We start from the raw sequence: 14,169 nt of genomic DNA on the forward strand, positions 1-14,169 counted from the left end.
GAAATCAGTAGATCATATACTCTCTCAAGGTCTTGCCCACTTCCAATATCTCCATCATCCTTTTGTATAAATGAGAGTCTATCAAAGCAGTGAAATATTCTGCTCCCACAAAAGTAATCTTGATGATTCTATGCATAGCTGCAGAAAACTATATTTTGTGTACATTTAAAATGACATAAAATAAGCATATGCTCTACAATGTTGTGAGAAATTAGTATCATATTGTATATACAAACATTAAAAGAGGACAAAAATGAATTAAAAAATAATCTGCTACAAGGTTAAAAAATCTGTAACACTGCTGGACTAAGTATAAATATATCATTTCAAAAAAACATAACCAATGCATACTTTTTAATTATGCAAACAATTCAATAATATTTAATTGAGAGTGTAACAGCACCAAAATGCATTAGGAGATCTGCATGCGTCATGAGAAAAATTGGTACTGACAGACAGTTGCAAAAAAATGCACTTGCACATCTCAGGGAAGTGCCAAATATTAATAAATCTTCATAAAGCATGAATATCATGACATTCTCTGATCAAAAGATGAATGCTGTCCATTAGCTAGAGAGACAAGTATTCCATATCATTTTCTGGAATTTAAAACACTTTACAATCTTAACTTGGTACATCCCTAGCTTTATTTCCCACGGTTCCTCAATACAAACTCCTTTTATTTCTCTTACCATGGTGATTCTCTCAGATTTTTGCCACACCAAGAACATCTGACAATTTCTGGGGTTGTAGCAGGCACTTAGTGACCAGGGATCTAACTTAGTATCTTTGATGTAAAGGAAAATTATCTATCCTCGAATGTCCTAAGTACAGAGGTTGAGAAACTCTATTTGAATAGATCTACTAATTATTCTCCAAATATTCTATCACCTAACTCCAATTAGTCCCGCTTTCCACAAAATCTTGTCTTTCTTTTTTACCTGGCACTTTAATCTATTTTTCAGGATTTTCTGGTACCATCTTCTCTGAGAAAACTTTGCAGGGTACATCGGGCTAAAGTTAATCATTAATATTCTGAGCAATCATAATATTTTTTATATTTGGGGGGCTCCCCATATCTGGCCAAAGTCCCTTAGCAATCTTCAAGGGTTGTCTCAACATTTGGGTTACATCTGCTAAACTACATATGATCTGACACAACACAATCTCAGGTTTATGGTCTTTTGAATTTTATTACCTTATTAACATTAAGCCCAAAGTATTTTTCTCTAAAACTAGTAGTTTAAACAACTATAATAGCAAGCCATATGCTGATCACTGGAAAACCAGGCCAGAAATGCAAACTCTATTAGGCAATGTGGTTTGAATGTGGGAGAAAGTACATGTGTGGATGTATCCTAATTTATTTAGTACTCGAGAAGCTAAGTGTCATTGGCCACTAAATTAATGATATGCATCATTTCTGCAATTTATCCCCTCATATGTTATGTTGTTTTATTATTCACTTATGGCTAATATGTATTATACTCTTGTGTGTCAGGCTGAGGAGACAGACATCAAGAAGAAAGTAAAAGGTAAGAGCAGAATGTCCGGTTGACCTAAGGGTGGGGCATTGGACACAGAGGTTAAGCTCAGCTTCTCAAAGTCACAGAGCCACAAAAGGTTCCTCTGCTATTCAGATCCCAAATAGTCCCAGAAGTGAGCCCATAGCCACATCACACACTTCTAACCTTTGGAAGTATGTTTTAATATATTTCTTTTTAGCATGAAGAATCTTAGAACATCAACAATATCTGCACTCAAGCAAATTACACATACATTCTTGCTAAATTCAGCCACACCAATCTGAAGAGAGATGCTACACGCAAAGCCATCTTTATTGGAATCTCAGAAAGATGGTGGAGTGTCAATAGGGAGCCTATACAGATGTCTCTGGGAAACCAGAATTTTAGAATTTTCCAAAATGGCTACACCTAGAAAGTCACACCAAGTGAGCTCTAATTGTACAGACTTTTGCCAGAGAGGAAAATTACAGGCAGCCTGTTTAAGAAGACAGATCTGAGCACAGACCAGCAGTTACGGCTAAAGTGGTGGCCAGAGACAGCAGGACAAAGTCATCAGAGACAGAGTGCTGTCTTCAAGAGACACATTTTGCCCACAAAAACATATTCTGAAAGTGAAAGGCTAGGATAAAATCTACCAAGCAAATGATAAGCAGGCCAAAGTTGCAATCCTAATATCAGATAAAATAGTCTTCAAATTAAAATTAGTGAGAAGAGATAAAGAAGGACATTACATACTAATAAGGGGATCTCTCTTTCAGGAGGATATAACAACTCTAAATATCTATACACCAAATGCCAGAGCATCCAACTTCATCAAATACATACTACTTACCCTAAAATCACACATAGATTCATGCACATTGATAGGTTAGTGATTTTAACACATTACTGTCACCTCTCAACATCAACCAGGCAAAAACTCAACAGAGAAACCTCAGAACAAAACAATTGCATAGACCAACTAGAACTAACAGATATCTGCAGAATATTTCACCCAGCAGCATCAGAATATACATTCATCTCAGCAATACATGCAACAGTCTCCAAAATAGGCCACATTCAGACCACAAATAGACCACAAAGAAAATAGGTACAAATTCAGAAATAATGAAATTATCCCCTACACTTCCTCTGACTACAGTGGAATAACGTTAGAGCTCAATACCAAAAGCCACCACAGAAAGTTCTATAAGTCATGGAGATTGAAAAACACATTGTTGAATCACCTGTGGGTCATTGAAGAGATCAGAAAGGAAATTCAAACGTTCATGATATAAAACAAAAACAAACAAAAAATACCATCCCCTCTGGGACACAGCAAAGGCAGTACTCAGAGAAAATTTATAGCTCTAAGTGCCTACATCAACAAATTGGAGAAATCTCAAACCAACCATTTAATGATGCACCTTAAGCTCCTTGAAAACAAGCAACAAGCCAAAACCCAATCCAGTAGATGGAAACAAAAATTAAATCAGAATTAAGTGAATTAGAATAAAAAAAAACATAACAAGGATCAACAAAAGAAAGACAAATTTGATGGCCGAAATTGAAGCCATGATATTGAAGAAATGACTGTTTTCTTCAAAGAAAGGGACAGCTTTGTTGTGATTCTAATCCATTGTGTTTGTGAGGAGTGGGAGATTCTGGAACATGACATGGTGAACTCAAATTCATTTGGGTGAATAAATACATAAGCTATGAATTTGAAAAGGAACGATTGTTCTATTCTTGTTTTGTTGTGCTTTGTAAGAAAAGAAACTTCCCAGACAGATACTAAGTGCATTTTAGATGATAATTAAGTACAATGTGGTCTTCTCACATTGCATAGACAAAAAAAAAAAAAAAATGCCACCAGTCTCAAGACTTTCTAGCAGCTGATCAGTTTTCCTTACAGGAAATTCTCAGAGGAAAAAGGTTCATACACGGTCTCAAAATTAAGGAAAGATGTTCATCGCACTCTATTTTACTTTCTAAAACAGAAATTGAAGATATCTTAAAAATATCCTTCAAAAGGGGAAAGTATTAAATTATTTAAATAGTTAATGTATTAGATAGTTTTAGGAAGAAACAACTATTAATATGACTTCTAGAGTAGTATTTTGTATCACACACATACACTACACACACACACATCTAATACACATTCTATGTACTAGTTAAGCAGCAATGCAAACATAAAACTTCAAGCAATATTTATATGATTCTAGATTTTTAAGTAAGTAATGCAATAAAATTAAAATGGGAAAAATAAAAAGATTTGAGAACATGAGGTTTTTAAGTAGGCTAAAAAATCATGATGCAATTAAAAAAAACTAAGAATAAACTTGAGACAAAATTAAAGAACCTATAATCAAGTACAGAAATGGTAGGAGAAAGTGTGGACCAATTCATCAGTGAAACCCACTAGACACTATGTTGAACTATACAACTTGTGGGGGAGGGAAGTCAAGAGGGGAAAAGCTGGGAGAGAATGATGGAGGGGGTGATACTGTTCAAAAGGAAATGTGCTCACTACTGCCTCATGTAACTGTAACCCCTCTGTACATCACCTTTACAATAAAATTTTTAAAATTTAAAAAAGAAGAACCTAAAACAGATAGTCAACATAAAAGAAATACAAAAGTAAGTACATATAGGAGAGCACATCCAAACTCATTGGTCTGATAAAGAGATGCAAGTTTAAAGAAAATCCATTTTACATATTAAATTATATTGCTTTTTATGAGGAATAACAAAATGGTATTTTGGTCAGACTGGTAACTTGTATAAACTTTCCTATGTGATAATGTGGCATAATATTGATATGTTGTTTTAATAGTCTATCCTTAAAAATTAAAATAATCGGGGCTGGGGATATGGCCTAGTGGCAAGAGTGCTTGCCTCGTACATATGAGGCCCTGGGTTCGATTCCCCAGCACCACATATACAGAAAATGGCCAGAAGTGGCGCTGTGGCTTAAGTGGCAGCACGCGAGCCTTGAGCAAGAAGAAGCCAGGGACAGTGCTCAGGCCCTGAGTCCAAGCCCCAGGACTGGCCAAAAAAAAAAAAAAAAAAATTTAAAATAATCAAACAGTGGTCAAAAAAAACCAACATAAAGGATTTCAAAACAACATTAGAAGGCCTTGTTTAATGGGTAAAGCTATCTAAGTACATCCATGTCAAGTAACAAAAGAATGATTAAATTATTATGTAGCCACCAATTAGATATCATTAAAGCTTGAAATTTATTTGGAAAGTTTAAAGAATGGCACAAGAAAATGTTTAATTTCATTTTAACCAGACACAAAGTGTTATAAACAGCAGCATGATAACAATTGTGATAAAAGATTTAAATATATGGTTACAGTTATAGTACAATATAGGGAAAATGGGACCTGAAAAATATTTTACTGCTTTTCCACAAGAGGTATTTTTGGAGCAGTTAAATTATAAGTAACCATTTTCCTTCCTTCCCTTTAATGTCTACCATAGGTTGTATCATTTATAATCCTTAAAAAAAACAACTGTAGTTAAAGTACATTTGTTTCTTTCAAAAATTACTTCTGTGGTTCTAACATTGCCTGTCCATCTCCACTTCTCCCTCACACTGTAGCTTTTCCTGCCCTAAGATTTTTCCTGATGGATGTTTCTCTAGAAAATGTACATCCCTTCCCAATTTACTTGCTGTATTACATCTTGTTATGGACCAAATTGTTATGGACCCCAAAATAAATATTGCTGAGGCTTCTCCCCACATGTGACAGAATTCACAGAGGAAACTTTGAGAGGTAATTAGGTTTGGTGGAGGATGGGGCTTTGAGGACAGGTTTACAAGAGATACCATGAGCTGACCCTTGCTCTCTACTCTGTCAGCACACAGGAAGAAGATGGTCTTCTGTGACCAGAAACAAAGCCAACACACACACACACACACACACACACACACACACACACACACACACACACACACACACACACACCAAATCAGCCTTGTTGGCATTTGATCTAAGATGTCCAGCTTTGAGGAAGAGTGGGGAAATACATGGATGTTGTTTAACCTCTCTAGTCTGTGGCATTATTTTGTGAGGGCTGCACAGCTCTCACCTAAGCTGGAGTAGAACACTCATAGATTTCCCTAGTGAGAAGAAGGGTAGTTCCTCCCGCCTTCAACTTGGTATCCAATCTGCACTTGAAGCAGTATTCAAGCCTTCTGTTTATGATGTTATCCTTGGGCTGCCCAGCTCCTCTTAAGCCTCTCCTTCATCCTCCAGTTCTTATGTTCCCTTCTCAGGAGACTGCTAAACAATTCATTATGCTCACTTCTGAATATAGCCTGCAAGCACTAGAAATGCTACCATTCCACAAAGAACACAGTGGTGAAAGGCACTGCTCTAATGTGGGAACTTCCCTGTCCTACCCTCACATAATGATATGGGCCATGTCTCACTACTGAGAGAGCAATCATATTTGTTCCCCTCAGAAAGTTTAGTATAGCTGGTTTCTACTATCTGTTAGCAGAATGGATATTTCTCCTGTCCTATGAATAATCAACTCAGTGTCACAAGAAATTGGAAACCATGTGTCACTAACCTGTCAACTGGTTTCAAGGATAGGGGACGAGGAGGAGATGGCATTTCCATGTGGATCTTGAAACTTTTGTCACACTGAGTTAGATGAGGGGACGTGGCTTTGAGTTCCATGTTCAACATATACCAATATTTTCAGATTTTCTAAGGAAAGGTCAAACAAGACTCCTTTTCTTCATAGTAAAAGTCATTAAGTGTGTTTCCTTATTTCCTCTACGTCATAGAAATCACATTTGCATAATCACATGACTCCAGCATATCTTAATTTCACCCCAAGAGTTAATCATTCTACAATGGCATGGGTTTACTACCATGTGAATCCGTTGCACATAGCATTTTCTCAGCTATTGTCCAGCCAAGATGTGGCCAGTCATACAGCAGAGGTGGTCCCCATCAGCAAAGTAAAAACTGGTATCTGCTTCTAAGCTGAGCTTTCATTATCTCCCCTCCTGACCTTGTATGTATTATTTTGAATGTAATGTATTTTTAAATTGCTGCACAATTTAAAATATGTAAGGGAGAGTTGAATTAAATATTACTTGTGGCATACCCTGGATTGCAAAAGGCCTTTAAATCGGATCCCTTATATCAGGTCGATGCCTAAATCCCATTACTTGCTATTGCAAATGACTATGTTTGCAAAATTATAGATGCACACTTAGTGGCAGCATCGGAAATTCAGCTATAACATTAACTTTGTTTGAAAAGATCTTGATTTTCCAAGAAGCAATCTCAAGCCATCCTTCCTGTTCTTTAACTTGTTCTCTGTCGTGGAGAACGCATTAATAGACCGAGGATGACTCCGCAGTTGGTTTTTCAGGAACTATAATCTAGAGTCAGAAACGAGCTCCTGGATGAACTGACAGTCCATTTTTCTTGAAGCAAAATGCAGGATATATTCCATAACAATTGAGATATACAGAGCTCAAGTCTAGTAAGAAGTGCAAGGGCAATCCCTCCAGCCACATTATCTCAAGGTAATCATCTCCTGTTTTCATCTCCTGTGTCTTCCCCTATACCCACAGCTGCTACATGGTAATAGCAGATGTCCTGTGCCAAAAAGAAGATTCTGCCTTCAGTGACCATGTGTATGCACATGCACATGTTTACAATCAATGGTATTGTTAGAAAATGTGATTCTAGGACTGGGAATATGGCCATGTAGCCTCGTATACATGAAGCCCTGGGTTCCATTCCTCAGAACCACATATATGGAAAAAGCCAGAAGTGGTGCTGTGGCTCAAGTGATAGAGTGCTAGCCTTGAGAAAAACAAAGGCAAGGACAGTGCTCAGGTCCTGAGTTCAGTCCCCAAGACTGGCAAAAAAAGTGATTCTATTATCAAAATGTATAAAATAATAGAACAAGACAAGACAACTTTACTATACTAGGTAAGTTTCACTCAAGCTGAAGGTAGGTATGGATGGCTCTCAGGCTTAGTGCTCAACCTTCAAATCCCATATAGCCTCAGAAATAGGTGGCTAGGAATGAAGGAACACCATCACTAGAAATCAGCAGTGCACAGGTGAACCATAAATACAGTAGAGACCTGGTATGTCTTTACATGTCCTTAGTTGGCAACCAGACATCCAAACAGATTAACGTGCAACTTCCAAGACATACTTTTCTCTGCAACCCCTCACATGTTTTATGAAGAATTTCTGTATCTTGACATCATACAGATTTTCTAACTTTTGACACCAGTCTATGTTGTGGTTCGATTACCTGAAAAACGGGTTAAAAGCTGTTTTCTTGCAGTGATAAGAAGGAGGAAGAAGACATCTGCCCTTTCAGGAAACAGACTAGCTAAGGAGAAAAAGAGGAAATAAGAAGAAAAAGGATATCCTTTCCTTCTTTCACAATACCAAACACATATATGCCACTATAGACTAGAGGCAGTCAGAGGCCAGTCTGAACATACCAAGAATCCAGTAAGGTCTTGTGCCTGTGCGATACCATTAAATTAATTCTGAAAAGAGTGAACAGCTAGGGAGAGAACATAGTGAACCCCCAGTATACACATTCGAAGAAAAATCAAAACCCTACCTTCCTACTTCTCACTGAAGAATCTGCCTTTCTATTAAACATCTAAGAGAGAATTGACACACTTGCAAATGTCCAAGTTATAAACAGCAATATTTGGATAATATATCTTCTGGATCCTCTCTCTGTGTTTGTATGGCCCAAGTTAAAAGGGTTGCTCATATCAACTGTCCTTTGCCTCTTTGTTTGAGAATGATCACATCCCCTTCAATGTCCTCTTGCCACCCTCAATTCTCTGGACCACATTGCCTAAAGATGGAGTTTTAGAACTTTCCCTCATTCTTTGTAAGAGTAGAGAATAGTAAGATTGGCTTAGGCGGGGGATTCTTGGCAGCAAAATAAATCATTTATGGGTCATTCTCTTAAGGATTGCAAATGAACACAAAATACATAAAGCACTTGAATTATTTAAGTAGATTGCTTAAAGACTTATAGTTTACAAATTAAAAGTATGACTAGGGCACGAGAAAGTTAAACTATGTAATCTACACTACATCTTGATAATATCTGGCCCCTTCAATAATTTTATGCACTAAAAGAAAAAGGAAACATGTAGGGTATCTGTGCTCACATCTGTAATCCTAGAAACTTGGGAAGCTGAAATCTGATAGTGATGGTTTGAAGCCAGCCCAGACAGGAAAAGTCCATGAGACCCTTATTTCCAATTAAATAACAAAAAGCGAGAAGTGGAGCTATGACTCAAGTGGTAGAGTGCCATCCTTGACTGAAAAGGCTAAAGGACAGTGTGCAGGCCCTGAGTTCAAGCTCAAGGACTGGCATGTACACACACACACACACACACACACACACACACACACACACACATTTTTTCCTAAACGAACAATTCACCAACCTCAAAGTTGTTTCTACATCCAGAGAAACGCACACTTTGAATTTTCTCAAGAGGATACAAAATTCATTCCTCTCACACACAAACCATTTCTCCTTAACATAAATGGTTAAGATCTTCAGACAACCTTAGATTCTGTCTTTGGGAAAAAACAGAGTGTATAAAATGAGTACTTCCTCTGTGACTTCTATGACACTTAAAAGAATAATCACAGCAATTACATCTCAGAAACAGAGAAGTGATAATTACAAAAATGAAATGTTCAGCTACCACTTGGCTAGCTGGCATGGGCAGTAACTTTTATATTTCCCCATGGGGGCATGTATGAAAGAAGCACTGAGTGTAGGAGAGACAAAATACAATTATCAGGACCCGGGGATTTATTCTTTCTGTTACACAAAAGGAGGAGGAGGAGGGGGCCAGCAGCTGGAGCATTCTCATCCTGCTTTTTGCAAAAGATAGGAAAAGGCTGCCCTTCATCCACTTAATTTAATTTCTTTCAGAAATGATGACACGGCTCATGTGGTCTACTGTGCTTTCCTTCACCATCAACTTGACTTCCTCATTGGCCAACTGCCTTGCTATCTCAAGTATTTCACAGTAACAGCAGAGGACTCCTTTGAATTATTTTTTTTTTTTGGAGAGAGTTCTGAGCAATGACACACTGAGAAATTGGTCTGTCTCAGCTAAGCAAATGCTGTGGTTACACAGCTGGAATAGCAGAGAAACAAGAATTTCTTTTTCTGCCTTAGTCTATTGAAAACACCTAACATGTTGTTCCAAAGACAGAGAAAATAATGGGCAATAAGAGTTGTGGATGAAATCACACCTGGTCTGGAACGGAATAAACTAGGTGTGGACTCAAGAGCCATACCCCCAACTATCTGAACTGTGTGAGGGAGAACAGAGTTGGTTTTCAGAGTATGCTTAGGCACTTATCTTTAATTCTTGACAGAGTTTTATGGATTCAGAGGTGACCCAGGGAAGATACTACTTGCAGAGAAGTTAGGGCGAGTATTTATGTGTACAAGGTAAAGGTAAATGTACCCCTTCCCCCTACCCTTCCAACACTCCTATGTTGGGCAAGGCATAAATGGCTATCACATGAGTTTTTAAGGAACTTAAAGTATTTAAAAGGAGACAGGGATGTATATTACTTTCAAATACTGTAGTTTTAAAAATTAATCCTACAGTTAAGTATATTATATACTTTAGTGTATACTTTCTGTCATTCATTTATTTGTTTATTTATTTATTATTGTCTACTAACTCTACTGGAATGAAAGCAAGATATAAACCAGAATCATTTTCATATTATGACAGGTAAGTGTATAAGGCCAATATATGCTCAACTTGTCACAATCAAGTCCCATAAAGCCTAGCATGAATGAGAGAAGAGACAACAAATAGTAATGTATTGATTAGGAAAAAGAGGTAGCCTTTTCAAATTAAAACATAAATTGAATCCTAGAAAAAGTTTTTTTAATGCATCATAGAGATAGTTATAAAGGATTAACTGGGTGTGGTGTAAGAAAAGGATCCTGCATGAAAAATAATTTTGGGAATCGGTGATTCTGCCTTAGACATATTTCTTCCCTCTGAACTCCTCCAGAGCCTTCAATATCCTAAAAGAGCTCATGAATCTTCAGGAATGTAGAACTTAACAATCATGGTCTTAATTTATTTGACTACAGAAACCACTCTGAAACAAGAAGCTTTTTGAACAATTCTTTTCTTCACACATTTCAGGAAATACTGCTTTATAGAATAGACTCATAAAATGTACACTTTTCAAAAAGAAAGAGCTTTGTATGTAGTTAGAGAACCAGGTCATGACCTTTCTCTAGCCAGTGTCTTTCAAACTTTCCCGTGCACAGAATTACCAAGGCATTGTAATAAAGTAATAGGCCAATTCCATGAATCCCAATGTGGCCTGAGATTCTGTATTTCTAGAAAGTTCCCAAGTGATGCTAATGCCAACCATTGAACTACTCTTTGTGTGTAGCAAAGAGTTTGAACACGGTTCTCTTCAAGTGCTGGAGTCTCCATTATTGACTAGGGTATTCTGCTTTCTGATAATTTTTTTCTATTATTTAATTTATTTTTATTACTGTAAGTAGTTATGCAAAGGGGTTTCAATTCTATATGTCAGTTTATGTGCTCAATGGTTCTTGATCCTGTCACCATTTTTGTTAGTTGCCTAGCAGCCCCAAGGCCATCCATCCCCTCAAGTTACCAGTTCCATTCTCATGTATGTACATTGAATACTATGGCATTATTTTCCCACCCTTCCTCTCTCTGTTCATCCTTTCCTTGTTCCCTTGATCTCGCCCTGCCCTGCTCTGAACAAACCATGTTTCTTCCACTTACTGGTATTCAATTTGTTAAATTATAGTTGCTTAAGAGGAACTATACCAATGGAATCTTCCCTTGTGTATGCCATACGGCAGTTGATTTGCTGGTGTATGCATGACTATGGTCCCTGTATATATATATATATTTTTTTTTTTTTGGCCCAGTCCTGGGCCTTGGACTCAGGGCCTGAGCACTGTCCCTGGCTTCTTTTTGCTCAAGGCTAGCACTCTGCCACTTGAGCCGCAGCGCCACTTCTGGCCGTTTTCTGTATATGTGGTGCTGGGGAATCGAACCCAGGGCCTCATGTATATGAGGCAAGCACTCTTGCCACTAGGCCATATCCCCAACCCCCTGTATATATTTTTGTATACCTTTGTAACTTAGACCTCGGTGGAGAATCTGATCCATGTGCAGATGGTACTTACCAGTAAAACCGATTGGGTGTGATGCGCTCATGCATGAGCTGCCACCGTCTTCCGAAGTCCATGGAGCTATAGAGCTGCAAAACATGGAAGGAAGAAGTACGTAAGTCTCAAGAGCCATGTGTGAACATGAGCACTGGTGTCTTCCCCCTGCACCATTCCAACAATAAAGTGATGACACACCCAAGTAAGCATCCGATTAACCTAGGTCAAAATGCAAGGATGTGACTAATGTGGTGCCTTCTTGACTAAGTAGATGATCAATCAACTGAGGTTTTGGAGCTGAGTATAAATCCACTTCTAGCAGCCACCACTGTCTCCTTTAGGAGTAAGTACTTTAGTAAAGAATGCCTTCTGTTTTCTTTAAACTCCATAAAGTATCTAGTTACACTAAAAGTAATCATTTACTTTAAAATTAGGTAGGTATTTGAACAACTCTCACCCTGAAGAACATAAAGATGCAGAAGAGGGAGATTCTGGGCTCCCAGGAATAGTAGAATATACATATAAAAATGCTCATCTGCTGATAGCTAAGCTAATATTATACACAAAACATTGTACTCTTTGACTTTTTCTCTTTTCACTTTGTTCCATTATAGACAATATGAAATGGAACACTTTACCATAACCATAAATACCAGGCTCATTTAAATTCATATGTGTTTAACAAGATGGCAAGGATGGGCCACTCTTAGATCTAAGTAAAATTTATATGTCCATGCAAGGCCAGCACAAATTATGGTTACCGTGAAAAAGCCTTTTATATAGTTCAGCCCACACATCTTAGTTCTTTCATATCTTTTGTTGCTACTCAGCATTCATTATGGAGTTATATGGTTGCATCGTTTAGATTTTTCTGTTATTTAATTGTGTTTGCATTCCTTAAATTTATGTAAGATGTCCATGAACTATCTGTCATATAATGATGATAATCACAACATTAAAACAGGCAGTTCCTAACATAGAACAGCTCAGAGAGTGAGAAAAATTTCAGATGATCTCTAAGACTTGGGAAGAATATCAAGAAGAATCCCTTGTTTAGTTAGTGAGTTTGATTCCATGTTCATTTACCTTATAGATATAGAGCCTCACTGCCTAATTACACATTAGAGTTGGATCTGTAACCTGTTAAGGACTAAGAAAGAGTTACTTTTATGATGCTAGGCTGTAAGCCAAAAAAGGGACAAGGATAATGATTTATTAACCTCTGTGTTTCACTATTTATACCATGCCCGGCACGTACCAAGTGAGCACGCCAGCTTCCTATTCCATTAAGCTCAATCTTGGATAAGTTTTGTTCGGAGGAACTAGAATTTTAGTTTTCTGGTGTCTGGCTCAACTCTTCTTCCACAATCTCTGTGCTTAGCCTGTTGGGATAATTGTCCCATGATTTTTCCCATAATTTTTTATAGGTAGTGGGAGTAATCTGAGGAGTCCAGAAACAGATGACACTTGAGTACACAGAAATGGGGCTATGTAACCTATATTTCTGTAATAACATCCTAGTTGCTCTCACCTGCAAAGCTGCACTCTTTACAAACACCACATAGATAATTTGACCTTTTGTAAGGTGCTAAAAGTGTGTAATGTTACAACTCACAGAGAGATATATTTGTGTACAAACTTCTGATTATCTCAAGGCTGATGGGGCTCAGAAAGTTTGAGACTCAATTCAATTTAATCCAGTAAATATTTGTTGATGTCTGGAACATGAAAATAAACTTTTTGTCTACTAAATATCAGATAGATATAGATATAGTTATACATAGGAAATTATATATGTATATGTGTATACATTCTATGATGAAATACTTGCCATATATATCTGTGTGTGTGTGTGTGTGTGTGTGTGTTTAGAGACACATAGAGCAAGATGATAGGTAGATAGGTACAGACAGTTGACAGAGATGATAGGTAGGTAGTTAGGTAGACAGACAGACGGATAGAGACAGAGAGACAGAATTTCTTAATAATCTTCAAAATCATTTAGAAAGTATAGTCAAGAATATACTTAAGCATTTCCACTTTATAGGTGATATCACTTAGTACAACAGCTAGCTAGAAAACAAGGGCCTCATTCTTAACTTATCCAGTCACAGGTTGTAGTGTCACACATCACTGTGCACCAGTTCTCACAGTGTTTATGAAAACTAGGATACAGTTTATGAAAAAGTACTAGTCCCATTTCTGTCCAATCACTACTGAAAGGCTAACTTACTACCGAAAGTCTCTAAAATCATGGCATTTCATAGTGCCCAAGAACACATATAATTGTTTTGTTTCATGTTAAATTGAGAAATAATAATTATATGTTATATACTTAAGGAGTACAAAGTAATGCTTTGATATATGTTTATATTATAAAATTACTAAATCATGCTCATCAGTAAGTCTATCACCCAACATACTT

General features: G+C 37.2%; 1 protein-coding gene across 1 annotated transcript in view; it reads right to left on the reverse strand.

Annotated features, from left to right (window-relative positions):
• Sorcs3 (sortilin related VPS10 domain containing receptor 3) overlaps positions 1-14,169 on the reverse strand; it is a 557,764-nt gene that overhangs the window by 187,470 nt on the left and 356,125 nt on the right. Inside the window, exon 5 of the mRNA XM_048338300.1 lies at positions 11,763-11,836. Within this exon, the coding sequence (XP_048194257.1) occupies positions 11,763-11,836 (74 nt within the window). The remainder of the gene's footprint in view (positions 1-11,762; positions 11,837-14,169) is intronic.

The sequence above is a fragment of the Perognathus longimembris genome, chromosome 2 (assembly GCF_023159225.1).
Source record: "Perognathus longimembris pacificus isolate PPM17 chromosome 2, ASM2315922v1, whole genome shotgun sequence".
Lineage (NCBI taxonomy): Eukaryota > Metazoa > Chordata > Mammalia > Rodentia > Heteromyidae > Perognathus > Perognathus longimembris.